This window comes from Opisthocomus hoazin, chromosome 30, assembly GCF_030867145.1.
Source record: "Opisthocomus hoazin isolate bOpiHoa1 chromosome 30, bOpiHoa1.hap1, whole genome shotgun sequence".
NCBI lineage: Eukaryota > Metazoa > Chordata > Aves > Opisthocomiformes > Opisthocomidae > Opisthocomus > Opisthocomus hoazin.
In genome coordinates this window covers 2,340,923-2,358,105 of record NC_134443.1, presented here as the reverse complement: position 1 = coordinate 2,358,105, position 17,183 = coordinate 2,340,923, and the positions used below count along the sequence as shown (strand labels likewise).

General features: G+C 65.9%; 2 protein-coding genes across 3 annotated transcripts; one reads left to right on the top strand and one right to left on the bottom strand.

Annotated features, from left to right (window-relative positions):
• The first annotated feature begins 7,534 nt into the window (after window positions 1-7,534).
• On the top strand, window positions 7,535-11,208 carry TXNIP (thioredoxin interacting protein). Of its 2 annotated transcripts, XM_075445337.1 has the most exons (8): window positions 7,538-7,990; window positions 8,879-8,951; window positions 9,050-9,197; window positions 9,540-9,642; window positions 9,781-10,037; window positions 10,129-10,285; window positions 10,407-10,555; window positions 10,669-11,208. In XM_075445337.1, the coding sequence occupies exons 1-8, from the start codon at window positions 7,741-7,743 to the stop codon at window positions 10,702-10,704; spliced, it is 1,173 nt and encodes a 390-aa protein (XP_075301452.1). In that variant the 5' UTR covers window positions 7,538-7,740; the 3' UTR covers window positions 10,705-11,208. The 2 variants fall into 2 exon arrangements, with proteins under 2 accessions (XP_075301451.1, XP_075301452.1); XM_075445336.1 differs by having other exon boundaries at window positions 7,535-7,990; window positions 9,540-10,037.
• Window positions 11,209-13,821: 2,613 nt separating this feature from the next.
• On the bottom strand, window positions 13,822-16,547 carry POLR3GL (RNA polymerase III subunit GL). The gene is made up of 8 exons (XM_075445170.1): window positions 16,519-16,547; window positions 15,908-16,041; window positions 15,674-15,803; window positions 15,395-15,463; window positions 15,230-15,286; window positions 15,076-15,149; window positions 14,849-14,962; window positions 13,822-14,763 (listed from the first exon to the last, which is right to left on the bottom strand). Exons 1-8 carry the CDS (start codon window positions 16,523-16,525, stop codon window positions 14,677-14,679), a joined length of 672 nt encoding a protein of 223 aa, XP_075301285.1. The 5' UTR covers window positions 16,526-16,547; the 3' UTR covers window positions 13,822-14,676.
• Between the last annotated feature and the right edge of the window lie 636 nt (window positions 16,548-17,183).

Sequence of the window (17,183 nt, the reverse complement as noted above, 5' to 3'; positions counted from 1 at the left end):
ACAAAATCCTCCGGAGCCCTGAAGAGGCCGCAGGGCTGGCGCTGCCGGAGCTCCTGACGGAAGCAGGATCAGCTCGATCCAATAATAGACGGCAGCCACTTCCAGGGCGTGAAACAGCAGCTCTCTAACAGCACACAGCTACGCAACTGCCAGAAACAGCGTCACGGTCACGCCGCAGGCACAGGTTTTATGATGTAGAATATAATCATCCTTTAGATTTCGGCCAACGGAGCCAATCAACAAGAACACCATGGGGAAAGGGGGGTTTCTTAATGGAGAGATGGGGATCTCGCTGGCTGACCACCCTTGCAGGCGAGGGGGGCCACATTCTCTCCCCAGACCCAGTCTCTTGGTACCTCCACAGTCGTAAAGTGGGGACAGAAGAGTCCCCAGGATCCACCGGCAATGTGAAGGCGGTGGAGGGGCACAGCAGAGAAGCAGTGCAGCAGAGCCTGGCCCACCACGTGTCCCACAGCATCATGCCATCTCTGTCCCTCCCGAGGAGTGCGGCGAGTGCCCAGCCTCCTTTGCAGGAGGGCTGTCATTCCAACCCACTCTTCCCAGCCCGCTCACGAACGTCCCAGCTGGGAAGGAGGCAACGAACTGGGCTCCGAGGGCTTTGTTCCCATTGAAAAGGAAAGCAGTTTCCTGGGTCTGCCCATGAACTTTGGATTCAAGACCCCTCACATCATGCACTCGACAAACCCCAAAGCCCATGAGAATCATTGAGTATCTCAAGCTGGAAGGAACCTGCAAGGACCATGGAGTCCAACTCCCTGCTCCTCACAGGACAACCTAAAACTAAACCATATGACTGAGAGCATCTTCCAGATGCTCCTCGTAGAGAGGACTTTGACCAATGCTCTCCAGATAAGGTGAGCTGGACCGCCCCGAGCAGCTCACGAAGGCCTGAAGCTCTGGCTCCAATTGGAGCAGGCAGTGGGGAGCCGCAGCACGTCACAAGGCCACCACCGCTCTTACGATGCCTGAACCTGAGCTGCAGCCTGGCTGGGGCCCAGCAACACGGAAGGGACGGCCGCAGCGTTGAATGGGTTTGCGCCTGTTCTCCAGATCGTTCTGTACTCTGCATCCTCCACTGAACGATTGCAGGGGAAGCAAGACCTTTCAAAGGCGTGCTGAAGTCTGTAAGTAGAAAAGAGACCTTTCCACCCCTGACAGATTGCCATCTGAAATAAAGAAATGGAACGTAGGCACAGATCCAAGCCCTCTGATGTCAACAAACCTATTTCCATTGACGTCAGTAGGCTTTGGATCGAGCCCTTAAATTTCCTAGCATATGTCACCTGCTAAAAAAGACCACGGCAACACCAGGCAGCATTTCCAAAAGCGAGCCCAGTTTGGGCCACTCTGCATCCAGATGCCCAACCTGGGCAGCTGGAGCAAGGGAATTCCCAGGCTGGATCAGACCTGGGGTTTGCCTGCCCTGGTAGGCGGTTGTCAATGGCAGCCAGCACCGGGTCTCGCGGGAAGGTGTCAGAAGTCTGGGACAACCTGCTCCGCTTCACACCGTCTCACTCCGATCTCTAGCAGCTAAGAGAAATGCCAAGGCCCTGGGGCACGAGGTGCGGTAGCCACAGCTGCATCCCCGTGGCCAGGTTTGCCAGCTCCCGCTGTGGCAGTGTGGGCACACAGCGGCGTGAGCTGAGCTGCCAAGGCTCTCCCCGGCAAAGCAGAGCTGTCTGAAGCAGCAGCAGGTCTCCAAAACAGCAGCGCTGGGTTAAAAACCACCCGAGTGCGCGGCTTTCCTCAGCGCGTTTCCTGCCAGACTCCGGCATTTGTTAGCAAGACGCTAAGGCCAAGGTGTGAGCTTCCTCCACAAAGGTCAGGGTCAGATTCGGCTTCCTCGTGTTCGCAACGGCCAACGCCTCGAGCAGCGTCACCAGGAAGGAACAGGAACAGGGACGGTGGCTGAAACGGGCACGTCTTGGTGTGGAACCCTTCCTCAAGTACGAAAAATAACCTTAAAACACAGGAAAAAAAAAAGAAAGAAATAATCTGCCAGTGGTATTTGGGCAGCAGATGCACAGCAGCCTGATCTCCAGAGGTCCAACCTCCCCTCTTCCTCACGAAGTGGCAAATGCCAGGGTTGTCAGCCTTGTGCGGCCATTCCTTCTTGTCAATACCCAACGGAGAGAGTAATGCTTGTTCTCACTTGTACAAACACGCAAGCAGCACGCTCGGAACACGAGAAATTGGCTCATTACAGCCAAATTTAGATGCAACTTTGCTTGCCTCCCCTTCAACTTTGTCCCGGGACAGGGCAGGCCGAACACACCAATATCATCAACCTACTGCGTGCGTCATCCACCAACCGCCCTGCACGCGCGGACGGAGGGGAACCAACGCCGTGTCGTTCCTGGCAAAGCCTCTAGATGTCTGCCCAAGCCCAGATATGAGGAGCTCAGCGGCAGCAGCAGCCCCCACCCTCGCCCCACACACCCCAAAGCGCTCCCACCAGGGTTTCGGCACCTGGCCTCGCTGCCTGTGGGATCAGTGAGGGGGAAGGAGGTCTAGGAGGGGATTGTGTGTGTCCCCCACGATTTTGGCCGCCCAACCTGACTCTCCAAATTAGGAAGCTTGATGTTCGGGGTGAGCGTCTCCGGCGAGGATCCCCTGGCCCCCCGGCACACACACACGCGCCGGCAGCCTCGGAGTAGCTCTGGCTGCTGGAAAACCTCCCCCATTTCTTTGCTCTCTCCAGCATCTGTGGCCCCAGCTGGGGCCTTTCGCAGGACAACTGGACAGAGCAGGGATGGAAGCTCAGGAAATCTTTCGCTTTACAATAGTTTTTCGTCCCTTTGTAACAACCTATTCCAAACCCAGCTGGCACCAGAGGCAGAGAGGAGCTAGCGGACTGGTCTGGCAAAGCGAGGAGCTGGATTTGTTCTTTAGAAGAGGAAGGCTTGGCCGACGGAGGCGAGAGCAGCGGGCTCAGCTGGCCCTGCCATGCGCCGGGAGCCCGGGAGAGGTCACGCTCACCGAGCCAGAGGAAAGAGCCGGTGCAGCTGAGTCTTCCTGCCCAGAGCAGATGACAGAAACGGGGCTTCCCAAGCTCCGAACTCCAAATTCCTCCTTGTTTATGGATGACTGGGTTCAGTCTCTTGTCACGGGCTGTTGACACTTCGCTCTGGCTTTCCCCTTCCTCTGTTGTGAAAACATGATCTGGCCAGAAAAGGAGTGAAGAAATCCCACCCCGGCAAAGAACTATCTGCCAGGGAGAGCTTTCCCATCACGCTCCTCGGCAGGAGCTGGAAGCTTGGGGTTCTGGGGAGAAAGTCCTCGCGCCCGAGCCCTGAGGGGACGTCTCCCCATTCCGTGGGGATGGGGAAGGGGAAAAGGGGATCCCGACCCGCGACGTGTGTGCCACAAAGCATTTCAAAATACCACGCAACCTGCACAGCGCTGCGAAGCACGGGCGGCGGGGAGACAAGTCATCGCTGCGGATGAAAGCCACAAAAAAGCCGGTTTTGGAAACCCCGAACTGGGATCTGCCCCGAGAGCCTTCCAACCCGTTCCTGGTAGATCCCTGGAAACGCTTCCACATTCCAGCACCCAGCGGTGCTGTGCCCCCCCTGCCTCCAGCCAGACCCCCCCCCAAACCTGAACAACCTCCCCAAAAAGTTGGTTTTATTTCGAAACTGAAACGGAGACGCTCCCCTTGCTTCGCCGCCTGCTTCCAGACCTAGAAATCTCCAGCGGCCCTCGCGCTGTCGGCTTCCTGCCGCGGGCACAGCCCAACGGAGCGGCGAGGAGCCGAGCGTGGGGCGAGCGGCGGCTTCCCAGGAGCCAGCCAAGCCCCACAGCCCCTCGTCTTCCAGCTGCAGCGACACGCAGCCGGTGCACCCAGCGTGGGACCCATTTATCGTGTTCTCCGGACATAAACAACCTCGCCAGAGGAAATGCCTCTTCCACCCCAGCTCCCGCTCTCGACCGCACTACAGGCACACTCTGTCCCCTTGCTGGGGCCACTGGGAATCCCTTCGCGTCCCTCTCTTCCCCGCCTCAAACTTGCTGGAAGCAACCATATATGGCGAAAAAAATGGAGAAAACAGCAGCGAGCAGCTCCAGGGCTGCAGCCGCCGGCAGGCACCCACCAGATCTCTTTGGGGCTGGCAGAGGGGGCAAAGGACAGCCGGCCACGGGAGGAGCATGGCTTCTCCGGGCAACGCTGGGCAGCAGCTCCCCATCACCTAGACCGGGAGGGGGGAAAAAAAGGGGTTTTATCAGCACCAGGCTTTTATTAGCAGCAGGATTCAGATGGTGGGAACCAGGGCCATTCCCAGCCCGCCCAGTTTCTGCCGTACCCAATTCCTTCTCTGTGACCCAGGCAGCAGCCCCGGCTCTCCGTGAGTCACCCCAGGGCCCGGTTTCCAGCGAAGCCCAGCCCTGCTGCTTTCGAAGCGCAGTGTTAGTCACGCAGCTCTCCTCGCCCCTGGCCAGGCATGCTGTGGGGGGTCAAGGCTCCGGCCGCCCTCCCCGGCCACCCTCAGCAGTAGTCTTGCTCTCCATCCTCCGAGCACCGTGATCCCCACAGGAAATAAGCCGAGGGGGGGGTGAATGCCATAAAATAATTGCTTGGTGGGAGCAAGGAAGCCCCCAAGCACTGGTCTGTGCCCAGAAACCCAACCGGCCGCCCTCCCGCTGCCCTTGTTTTTCAAAGGAGACGTGACATTTCGAAGCTTTCCTTTTTACAAGCTAAAATGCCTAAGTGTTTCCGAAACCCTTGCTTAATCCAGGGTGCTGCTTGCATGGGAAACTTTGCGAACCAGGTCCCAGCCCTGAGGAAATCGCAGCTGCTCCTACTCCCGCAGCAGGCACCAGCAGGCACTGCCAGCCAGATGGGGGTCAGGGGAGCAAAGGGCAGCAGCTGATTGACAGACGAAGAGAGATTTGGAGAGGGCTGGGGCTGTGGAACGTGCCTTGGAGCGTATTTTTGGCGAGCTTTTTGGCCGGGCACTCGACCGTCCTTTGACATTGCTGGAATGCGTTTCACTGTCCGAGAGCGGGCGGGCACGGGCTGTGAGAGCCGGGCTGGCTACGTCTTCTGCGGCGTGTATCCCGGCACGGGCTCAACCTGTGCTGCGAGTGAGACAAAGTTTACTTTGCAGGCAGCGCTTTATACATCCTTACCCGGACGCGAGTCCCCTGGGGACTTTCCATCCCGATACGGCAGCGAATTTGCATGCGATTCTCTATTCCGCTCCCATCCAAGCCGCAGCCCCGTCACGCGCCAGGCCAGCCAATGAGGCCGCTGATCACGCGGCGTCCACGCTCCCTCGGCGTGCCCGCCAGTCCTGTTTACTTCAGCGTTTCTTGCCCTTCTGTTTATCGCAGCCGTTCGCTCTCGGCCCCGTCCGCTGCGGTCTGCCTGGGAGACACCGGAGAGCGTAAACACGCTGGGCACGGATCCAGGCTGGGGGCTTTGGGATCAGATATCCCGGAGCTGGTACGGCTGCGCGGAGAGAGCTCTCCTCTTTTTGCCAAATTAGAACAAATCTGTCGTTCTTCGTTAACCCGTCACCTTTCTCCCCGTGCGCTGCGAGAAACAATGGGGCGAGCTCGCCGGGGCCGGCGGCGGCAGGAAAAAGGGTGCAGTCCCTCCATTGCGTACCTAATTGGGAAATAACGCTCTCGCAGCAGGGAACTCTGTCCCGCGGCTTGGCAGGCGAGCAGTGTATGCCCTCCGGTCTATCTGGCCGGTTTATCGGTTTATACGAAACAGGTGTGAATTCACTCCGGGCGACGGAGAGGGCGGCAGGGAAAGCGAAGCACGGCGCGTGCCAGAAACCCCACGGACAAACAAGCTCCGAAAGGACAAAGGAGACAACTCCTAACAAAAACACATCCCTTTTCCTCGTCGGGGCTGGGCAGGGCTCGGGAGCCCCTGTTTCCCCCCTGTTTCTCCCTGTTTTCCATTCCTTGCTTTGTTGGGTGGCTCCAAAAACATTGTTTCCCCGTTTCCTGCGCTCCCGGTGTTTTCCTGAAGCGTACAACCATGGACGGCTGCTCAGGCCAAGGGTAAAGGGCCTCCGCCTCTCAGGGAGGAATGTCTGCTCAGCAAAAATGATCTAGGAAGGAAAATTCGAGGGTTTCTTCGAGGCGAAAGCCTCCCGTGGGGTCAAGGCAACAGCCCCGCTCCCCAGAGCCCGGCTGGGACGAGGGCCCTGCCACGGGGACGGTTCGGGGGAGCGATGTGGTCGGTTGCCCCCCCCCCTTTCCATCCGGGTAGACTTGTCACCCAGAAGACTCCCCCGTCTTCTAGGGCGAACAGCGAGAAGCGTCGAGACGTTGAGATCTTAAAAATAAACGCTCGCCTCAGCTTTGCTCGTCGGCTGTGTTGTGTGGCCCCCCCCCACCCCCCCCCAAAGGCGCTGGCTCGAAGGGTCCCAAAGCACAGGGAAGCAGCGGGGGGGGTCACGCGTCCCTCCGAGCCGCACAACGTCGTGAGGGGCAGCAGGGGTGGTGGGTGGGGAGGGGGTGCGGGGCCCCCATCAGGGGGTCGAGGGGGGCTGTGGAAATCCCCCCCCCCCATGGTGGCCCAGAAGGGCGCAGGCAGGCCCACAGGGTCAAGCTTTGATCCCCCACCCCAAATCCGTCCTTATTTACCTCAAATAATCAGGGGAGGGGCTGAGCAGACCCCTCAGGCACCCACTGAGAGGAGGGGGGGGGCTGTGGAAAGCTCCCCCCCCCATGGCACCCCAGAAGGGTGCAGGCAGGCCCACAGGGTCAAGCTTCAATCCCCCACCCCAAATCCGTCCTTATTTACCTCAAATAATGTGGGGGGGCGGGCTGAGGAGACCCCTCAGGTGCCTGCTGAGGGGAGGCCAGGGAGGGGCTGTGGAAATCCCCCCCCCGGCACCTCAGAAGGGTGTAGGCAGGCCCACAGGGTCAAGCTTCGATCCCCCACCCCAAATCCGTCCTTATTCACCTCAAATAATGGGGGGGGGGGGGGCTGAGGAGACCCCTCAGGTGCCCGCTGAGGGGAGGGCGGGGGGGGGGCTGTGGCAATACCCCCAGGCTGCCCTGGAAGGGGGCTGAGGAAGGGGCAGGAGACCCCCCCAGAGGGGTGAGGGGAGCACCACAGGCCCCGCCCAGCCGCTCCCAGTTCGCCCAGTACAGCACGGCCCGACCCAGTAAGCTCCTAAACTGGGCAGGGCACCCACCCGGAGGGGCCTCTCCCCCTCCCTCCCGGCTGGGAACATTACGTCCCGTTCCCTGCTCGCCATTGGCCGCCGCCGCCGCTCGCTCTCGCTTCCCATTGGCCCCCCGAGCTGTCGCTCGTCCCCCCCTTTCCTCCACCCTCCCATCCCCAGTACACGCTCGCCTCTCCTTCACACGCTGTCCATGCTCCCCGAGCAGCGCTCCGATTGGCCGCCGGGCTGTAAACAACGTCCCGGCGGCCAATGGGGGCGCTGATCACGCGTGCGGAGCCGCTGTCCACGCGCCCTCGGCGTGATACTCCTGGCATCAACAAGCGCGGGCGGGGAGGCAGAGCCTATAAAAGGGCCGCGGCCGGCGGGGCCGCTCGCAGCGCGTTGAGGGCAGCGAGCGGTGAGGAGCGACCGCGCCGACCACCCCCCCGCCCCGTGCCCCGCCGGCTGCCCGCACCCCAGGGTTGCGTTGCCTTTTCTGACTGAAATCAGCCCGTTTCCTCTTCGGGGGGATCAAAAAACCCCGCGGTTCTCGCACCCTCGCTGCGTTCTCCAGTGTCCGTCCGCCATGGTGATGTTCAAGAAGGTGAAGACTTTCCTGATGACCTTCAGCGAGCCCGAGAAGGTGTACTGCAGCGGGGAGAAGGTGGCCGGGCGCGTGCTGGTGGAGGTGGCCGAGGTGACGCGCGTCAATGCCGTCAGGGTGCTGGCCTGCGGGGTGGCCAAGGTCAACTGGGCCAAGGGCCCACAGCAGTGCCGGCAGGAGATGGAGTACCTGCGCTTCGAGGACGTGCTGGCGCTGGAGGAGCAGCCCACTGGTGAGGGGCTGGGAGCGGGACGGGGTGGGGGGGAGGAGAGGGCGTCGAGGTCGCCCGTTGGTGGCGGCTTCTCCGGCGGAGGAGGCCAGAGCCGGGCTTTGGCCGCGTCCCGGTGGGGATCGCGGTGGCCGGGTTGGGGCGAGGAGTTGCGGAGTCTCGCTCGGCGCTGAGGCGGGAGCGGGGTTCGACGGTGGCTGGGACTCCGGCGAAATGAGCAGTTCGTGGGAACCCGCGGGCAGGCAGAGCTCAGCAGGGCTGGGCAAAGCCAGGTGCGAAGTTTGCAAGCAGGGCGAGCTGCCCGCCAGAGCGTGCTGAAGCCGTTGGGTGCCGGCACGGCTGGCAGGGATGGGGTGTGCCCGCAGGGAGCGAGTTCGGGGCTCGGCCTCAGCCGGGGGTGCCGACACGGTGGCACAGATCTGGCCCGAGACAAGGAGTCTGCTGTGGGCCTCCGTGTTTGGCCGGCTGCAGGGAAGGCGAGAGATACGGGGCCTTGGCAGAGTGTCCTGGGAGAGATAACCGGGGCGACGCGCAGGCTGGGAGATGCCGAGATAGCTGAGGGGAGAAGCGGGTGCTGGGCGCTCCCATGGGGTGTGGCGAGGAGAGGCGACGGCAAGGCGCATCGGGGCACGGCGTTCCGGCCTCGGATGGGGCTGTTGAAAGGAGAAGTGAGACGAAGCGAGCAGCGCTGCCCTGCATGCGAGCGGGCGCCGGGGGCTCGGGCTCTTCGTGGGGGGCAGTGTGGGTGGCTCTCACTGAACAGCTCATGCGGCTCCAGCCCCTGCAGCGCCTGCCTTCATCGCCGCCTGTGTCAGCAGGACAGGGGATCATGCTTAAGAACAAACTCACAGAGCTTCAGCTGACGTTGCCCTTCGCTTTCTCTTTTCCCAGATGGGGACGGCTCCGTAATCCTGAGACCCGGGAACAAGTACGAGTACAAGTTTGGATTCGAGCTTCCCCAGGGGTAAGTACGAGAGGAGCGCTGCCTCTCGGTGAGACTTGACTGCTACGGGACGTTCCTTTGTCGCCTCGGATGTGTCTAACAAGTGTCTCCTGCCGCAGGCCGCTGGGTACCACCTTCAAGGGCAAGTACGGCTGCGTGGATTACTGGGTGAAGGCCTTCCTGGAGCGCCCGTCCTTTCCCACTCAGGAGATAAAGAAGCGCTTCGAGGTTATGGATCCCGTCGACGTGAACACTCCGGAATTGCTGGTGAGCGCTGCTTTGCTTTGAGGTTTGGGTGTCAGCGGGCGTTACGAGAGGGAAAAGCCCTCGGGGAGGGTCAGTCTGACCTCTGTCGTTAAGACTCCCCTAATAGGCTTTATTGCTGGGCACGGATTGAGTACTTAGTTCTTAAGGAGCTCTAGTTACTTCTGGAAAGCTACACCGAGGCAGAATGAAGAGAGGCGCTCGTTCTGCTTTCGCTTGGCAGCGAGACACTCGAGCCCATGCGGAACTCGAAGCTTCGGTTGCGAAACAAAACGGGAGGAAGGAAGGTGTGGGGTGGGAAGCACGGGCAGCTGTCGCCTCGGTAACAGTCGTCTTCCTCCTCAGTCCCCAGTAGCTGCCAAGAAGGAGAAGAAGGTGTCCTGCATGTTCATTCCCGACGGACGCGTCTCAGTCAGCGCCCAGATCGACAGGAAGGGGTTCTGCGAAGGTGAGAGCCTGCGCTGCGCTCTCGGCGGGGCGGAGAGGGGCGCGGGGTGGCGGGACGGGCAGTGCCCGCGCATCGGGGGCCAAAACGGGCATCCTGCCGCCGACCTCCCTTCACGCCAGGCGCGCTTCCCTCCCGCAGGCGACGACATCTGCATCAACGCCGACTTCGAGAACACGTGCTCCCGCATCGTGGTGCCCAAAGCGGCCATCGTGGCCAAGCACACCTACCTGGCCAACGGGCAGACCAAGGTGTTCACCCAGAAACTCTCCTGCGTCCGAGGCAACCACATCATCTCAGGCATGTCCGAGTCCTGGCGCGGCAAAACCATCCGCGTCAAGAAGCTGAAGCCGTCCATCCTGGGCTGCAACATCCTGCGCGTGGAGTACTTCCTGCAGGTGAGCGGCGCGGCCGGCCGAGGTGTCGGCGGGCTCTGTGTCCCCACCGGGTTCCCGACGTCCCTTCAAACTGGGCTCCTTCCCCTGGCAGATCTACGTCAGCGTCCCGGGCTCCAAGAAGATCATCCTGGAGCTGCCCCTGGTCATCGGCAGCCGCTCGGGCATCGGGAGCCGCAGCTCCAGCATGGCCAGTCAGACCAGCTCCGAGATGAGCTGGGTGGATCTGAACCTCCCCGACGCTCCCGAAGGTGAGCGGGGGCCGCTCTGACCCCCCATGAGTCTGGGGGGGCTGGGGGGGGTTACGGCGGGCTGCGACGGGGGAACGCGGGAGACGTCGGCGAGCTGACGTGTCCCCCCTTCCCCCCGCAGCCCCCCCCTGCTACCTGGACATCGTCCCTGAAGACCACCGCCTGGAGAGCCCCACCACGCCGCTGCTGGATGACCCCGACAGCTTCGACAGCCCCATCTTCATGTACGCGCCCGAGTTCAAGTTCATGCCGCCACCCACCTACACGGAGGTGAGGAGCGGGGCCGGCGCGGCGGCGGGGGGCACGGGGACGGCGCTGGGGGGGCTCCGGCTCGGGGCCGAGCCCCTCCAGCGTCTGAGCGGCCGCTCTGCCCCCTCCCTCAGGTGGATCCCTGCGTGGCGAACAACAACGTGCAGTGAGCGCCCGGGGGGGAGTTCTCTCCCGCTTTTTCCGGACTGCGACTCCGCCATGACGGACACGTGCCGCGGCGCGGGCCTCGCTGGCCGCAGGAGGAGCGGCGGCGGCTCCGGCCAGGCAACGCGCGCGGCAGAGGCGATGGAGCGGCCACGCGTGCCCTCGTGCGCTGGGCTGGGCCGCGGCGCGGCCGGCCGAGAAACCCAAAGTGCCCCGGCGCCGACGCGGGAAGCGGCGGAAGAGCCCGGAGGTGCCGCAGGGCCGCGTCGCGCCCGCGTCGCAGACCCCACGCGCAGGGGCAGGCGCCAGCCCCAGGGGGGCTTCGCAAACCAAACCCAGCGCTCACCGCGCCGGTGCCTTCGCCCCGAGCCGCGGCCCCGGGGAGCGCAGCGCGGTTTGACGCCCGCGGCGTTGGGCTCCGGTGTTCCCAACGGGTGGAAGCCGGCGCTGCCGGGGGGGTCGCGGCGCTCCCAGTTCCTACCAGTATCCGTTTTGTACCGTTTTGTACTGGGGGGGTGGGTGGGGGGTCGGGGGGGGCTGTTTTTTGTACTGCTGGCGGGTCGGCCCCTGGGGGGCCAGGCCGCGAATAAAGGGCTCAGCCAGACCACCGCCGCCTCGGGGCCTCGGGCTGGGGAGGGGGCACACGGGGGGCTCTCGTTAGCGAGCAACGCGGTTAATTACCTGGCCTGGGGGGGCCTCCAGGCAGCGGGCACCAGGGGAGGGGGGTTCCCCTTTGCTCAGCCCCCACTGCAAGCTGGGTCCGGCCGCTGCCACCTCTCCGGGCTGAAAAAAACGAATTTGGGGAAAAAACCCGTGCTTGGGTGCAGGGTCAGCGCCCTGGGGGGGGGGGGGGAAATGGCCCCAACATGGGGGCTGCGGGTGCCCAAACCCCCTGTGCCTCAGTTTCCCCGTCTGCCCTCGCTGCTCTGCCATTACCTCCTGGTGTGGGGTCCCCGGGGGGGGGGGGGGGGGGGGGGTCGCTCCACCGGGAGCCAGTGGCTCTGGCCATGCCACACGCAGTGCGTCCATCCACGCAGCGACGTCATGGGGACCCCCACCACCACCCCAGCCCCCCCCCATGCCACAGTGTTGTCCCCCCCCCGGCGCCCTGGCCGCCCTCCCAGCAGGTGAAGGGTCGGCCCCGCTGCAGGCCAAGTATGGGCAGAGAGCGCCGAGCTGGGGGGGGGGACAGCTGGGGGGGCTGCAGGCATCTGCCCCAGGCCAGGGAGCAGCCGCCCCAGAGACCCTACAATAACAACCCCCCTCCCCCGGCAGCGGCTGCGGCTCTGCTGGGCCGTAAAGAGCGGGACGCTGGAGACAGCGGGGCTGGAGCTGCTGCCCCCCACCCCGCCCCCAGCCCGGGGGGAGCACAGGGCCATGCCCCTCCCGCGGGGCCGCTGGCCGGCCGCCCCCCCCGGGTCCTGGCGTGGGGCCCGGTGCTGGCTGCGGCCCCGCTCTGCGGCTGCTCCCAACTGGGCCAAAGGTCCCGGGATAAACGGCGGAATCCGGGAAAGGGGGGACTGCGGGGGGGGACGGGGAGCAGCGAGCACCCCTGGGATGGGGACAGGGGTGGGATGGGAACAGGGACGGGATGGGAACAGGGACAGGGGTGGGAACAGGGATGGGAACAGGGACAGGATGGGGACAGGGATGGGAATGGGGACAGGGATGGGAGGGCATGGGGTCAAGGATTGGGATGGGAAGGGAACGAGATGGGGACAGAGACTGGAACAGGGACAGGATGGGAGGGGATGGGGTCAAGGATTGGGATGGGAAGGGAACAGGGATTGGGATGGGGACAGGGCTTGGGATGGGGACAGGGACTGGGATGGGACGGGGACAGGGATTGGGATGGGGACAGGGATTGGGATGGGGACAGGGACTGGGATGGGATGGGACGGGGACAGGGATTGGGATGGGGACAGGGACTGGGATGGGACGGGGACAGGGATTGGGATGGGGACATCCCCCAGGGCTGCGGAGCAGCTGGAACCGGAGCATCCCACAGCTTCCAGCACAGCCCCGTCCTCCCCCTCCCCACGAAGGCAGCGCCAGGCCCTGCCCGCCCCTCCTGCCCCCCCCCCCACCTGCCCCCCACCTGCCTCCCTGCCCTCCTGCCCCCCCCTGCCCTCCTGCCCCCCCCCGCCCTCCTGCCCCAGCGGTTTCCCGGTCACCTCTTCCCGGCCCCCCCCCTTCCCCGGCCGCTCCCCCCGTTCCCCGCTCGCTCTCTTGGGGTGCTGGGTGCCGGGGGGAGCACGGGGGGGCTGCAGCTGGGAAATCACCACCTCCCGGAGCCCCGTGAGGGCCCGGCCACCCTTGGGGACGCCTCTGTTTTCGGCTGGGGGGGGGGGGGGTGGGGGGGAAGCCGAACGCAAACCAGCGCTGGGTGGGCCGCTCTTTGGTGTTCTCCTCACCCAGGGCCCAGCCCCGGCCCCAAGCAGGCACCCTGCGGGGGGGGGGGGGCACGGCCCCAGCACCCGAGGGGCACGCGAGCGGCCCCCCCCGGCCCCGCCATCTGCACAAAACCCCTTTACCCCCCCCCAAAACCCCTTTCCCCCTCCCTGCACTGCCCAGCAGCTTTTCTCACCTGCTGGGACAAACAGGGGACAGGGACACGGTGCCACTGCATCCCCCGACTCCAGGAGCTGGGGATTTGAACCCCCCCGACACCCAACGGGCGCCACGTGCCCACCCCACACGTGCCGGGGGTGCCAGGGCGTGAGCCCAGCTGGGTGCCGGGGCGGAAAACCGGGCGCCGCGGGGCACCCGCCCTGCCCAGGCGATGCCAGGAGCCGGCCCCGCACGTGGGGGGCGAAAGGGGTGGGGGCACCCCAAACAGCTGCTCCCCGCACCCATGGGTGCACCTGGACCCCCCCGGGCAGGTGTCCCCCCCCTCCTTCTCCTCCGGCAACCCTACAATAACAAGGTGCTGTTTGCCATCGGCTCACGAGACCGGGCGCCAGCGCCAGGGCCTGGCAACCCTACAATAACAAACCCGTGTGCCAGGGGAGAGCGGCTCAGCGAGGGGGGGGGGGCGCAGAGGGGGGGACCCCACTATCCACCCCCCCACAATTCCCAGGGGGTTTGAGGCCACGGGACGAGCTGGAAATACATAAATCGACTTTAATCCACCCAAAATTAGTTTTAAAAAAACCCCAAATGTTAAAAAGCTGCCACAAGGGGGGGGGGGGGGGGAGTTTGGGGGGACACCCCTCCCCCGTCACCCCAAAAACCACCTCCAAAAGGGACGAGCCCACCCACCACTGGCTTGGGGACAAGGCTGCGGGGTCCTTCCCCCCCTAAGTCCCCCACAGGGGGCTCGGAGCCCCCCAGGACTCCCCAGGTTGGGGGGCAGCGGGGTGTCCCCATGGGTGTCCCCCCCTGCCAGCACCCTGGGGTGTCCCCACCCCGAGCTGGCGTCACAGCGCTCCATCCCCGGAGCACAAGTGCCACCTGCAGGCTGCAGGGACAGGGACCCCGGCGTCCAGGGGGTGACAGGGACCCCAACACCCCAGGGAGGGGGCGACAGGGACCCCGGCACCCCAGGGACGGGGTGATGGGGTGACCAAGGCATCCCAGGGGAGGGCGACAGGGGTCCCTGGTGTCCCAGGGAGGGAAGCTGGTGACAAGGGACCCCAGTGGCCCAGGGGGGCTGGTGACAGGGGACCCGGGTGTTCCAAAGGACAGCAGCTGGTGACAAGGGACCCCAGTGTCCCGGGGGGAGGTGCCAGGGGACCCCAGTGTCCCGGGGGGAGCGGCTGGTGGCAAGGGACCCCAGTGTCCAGGGCAGGGGGTGACAGGGCACCGCGGTGGCCCAGGTGAGCTGGCGACAGGGGACCCTGGCGTCCAGGACAGGGGGTGACAGGGGACCCCAGCGGCTGGGCAGGGAGTGCCAGGGGACCCCAGTGGCCCAGGACAGGGGGTGACAGGGGACCCCGGTGGCCCAGGACAGGGGGTGCCCGGGGACGCGGGGACGCTCAGTAGACCGCCTCGTCCAAGTTGTCATCGCTGTCGGCACCGAAGTCCTCGCCGTTGTCGAAGTAGGACATGATGTAGTCGGTCTCCTGGGGTGGGGGACCGGGGGGGGGTCAGGGCCTGCGCCCCTCCCCCAGCCGGGGTCCCACAGCGATGCGCCCCCCCCAATCTTACCTCTTCGTGCTCCTCCTCATCGTACTCCTCCTCCTCCTCTTCCTTCCCTTCTTCTTCCTCCTCCTTCTCCTCTTCCTCCTCCGACGTCACCTCCTCCTCCTTCTTCTCCAGGCTCTGGGGGTTCAGGGGAGCCCCCGTGGCGTTAACCCGGGGGGGGACCCCAAAACCCAGCCGGGCCCCCCCCCCACCGCCACGGGGGACGGTGGCTGAGCCTTCGGCCTCGCTACCTCCAGCTTCTTAATGGTCTCCTCCTTATCGAGCATGACCCGCTGCCTGCACTTGGGGATGAGGATGGTGGTCCCTGGGGGGGCAGAGGGGAGCGTTACCCCCCCGGGGGGGCAGAGTCCGGCCCCAGGGGGGGGGACAGGGGGGGACACTCACTGCCTTTCCGCAGCCGCCGCACCCGGATCTTCAGCTCCCGTGGCAGCCGCCTCCAGTCTGTGGGGCACAGCAAGGGGCTGGATCAGGGCCCCCCCGGGCCCCCCTGCCCCACACCAGCCCCCCCCAGGTCCCCGTGTCCCCCCCTGGTCCCCTGTCCCCCCCAACCTGGGTTCCAGTCGATGGCGCTGTCGACGGGGCTGGAGATCTGGTACTTGTCCGAGTAGCGCTCGATATCTGGGGGAGCCCGATGGCGGGGGGGGTCAGTGGGGGGGGTGGGGGGGGTCAGTGGGGTGGGTGGGTCACTGTGGGGAGGGGCTGGGGGGCGATGGGGCAGCAGGAGGGGGCCATGGGCAGGCACCCTCTCCCCCGCCCCACTCGCAGGGGGGTGCAGGAGGATCAGGAAAAGGCCCCCCCCCCCAAGACCCCCCCCCAGCCCCCCCGTACCTCGGCGGGGCGCCCCGGGCTTGACGAAGTAGGGGAGGCTCCTCATGGCCCCCCGCAGCTCCTGCTTCAGCGCCAGCACGTACTCCCCCTCCTCGCCCCCCGGCAGCGGGGCCGCCCGCTGCTCCAGCGGCTGGGCCACGCGTGGGGCGAGCGCGTCAGGGCTCAGCCACCCCCGGGGGGCGGGGGGGGAAACCCCCACCCCAGGACACCCCCATCCCCCCCCCAAGGACTCACCGGGAAGAGCGGGGAGGGCTGGAGGGTGGAGGGGGGCAGCGCTTCCCCCTTCCCGATGCCCACCGCCTCCACGTTGAAGGTCATCTGCCCCCGGCCCCGGCCGCGGCCCGCCATGGCTGGGGGGGCCGGGGGCGCTGGGGGGGGGCGGACGGAGGGGGGAGGTGAGGGGGGGGGCAGGGGGGAGCCCCCCCTTGCTCGGGGCGGGCAGCCCCCCGGCGCTGGGGGGGGGTTAGGGGATCCCCTCCGAGGTGGGGGCAGGGACGTGGGGCAGCGCCCGGGGGGGGGACAGGGAGCTACGGGGCAGGCCCCCGGGACACGAGGGGGGGACACACGGGGCAGCCCCACGGAACACGGCGGGGGGGGAACACACACGGGACCGCCCCCCTGGGACACGGGGACACGGCGGGGGGGGGGACACGGGGGGGCGGGGACGTAGGGCAGCCCCCCGGGGCACGGAGCAGGGACACGGGGGGGACCTACGGCAGCCGCCGCGGGGCACGGGGGGACGTGGGGGGAAACCCGGAGGGGCGGGGGGGGGACGCGGCGTTGGCCCCCCCCGCTCCCGGTCCCGCTCCCTCCCGCTGCCCCCGCCCCGGCCCCGGTACTCACACCGCGCATGCGCAGCCGCTCCACGTGCGTCCGGGGCGGCAACGCTCGGAAGGGGGCGGGGCGTGCGCGCCTGCTGCGTTCTGATTTGCCGAAGGCGGAGCCAGTCAGAGGGGAGGGGAGGGAAGGGGCGGGGAGAGGGGCGGGGCGGAGGGAGGGAGGGAAGGGATGAATGGGGCTGGGGTTGGGGTGAATGGGGCTGGGGTGAATGGGGCGGGGATGAATGGGACGTGGGGGGCGATGGGGATCAGAGGGAAGTGGAACGAAGCGAAGCGAAACGAAGCGAAGCGGGGGGTGCAGAGGCTCCCATGGCCCCGCCCCTTGGCCCCCGCCCCTCCGCTCTGGGGCGTCTCAGCCCCCCCCGCCGCTGTGGCCTCGCTGCCCCATAGCCCCCGCTGTCCCGCGGCCCCCAGCCCGGCTGCCCCGTGGTCCCCACCGCGCTGGGACCCCGCGGCCCCAAGGGCCCCCCACATCGCTCCGTGTGACACCCCCCCCCCCCATCGTCCTGCTGTGACTTCCCCCAGCCCTGCTGTGTTTTGACCCCCAACCCCACCGTGTTGGGCTCCCCAGCCCCGCCGCCCCGCGCCCCCCAGCCCCGCCGGGCCGGGCCCCACGGCGGGCTCGCCCCCGCGCAGCGGGCTCGCTGCTGCCTGCGCCGCCGGGTGATTCA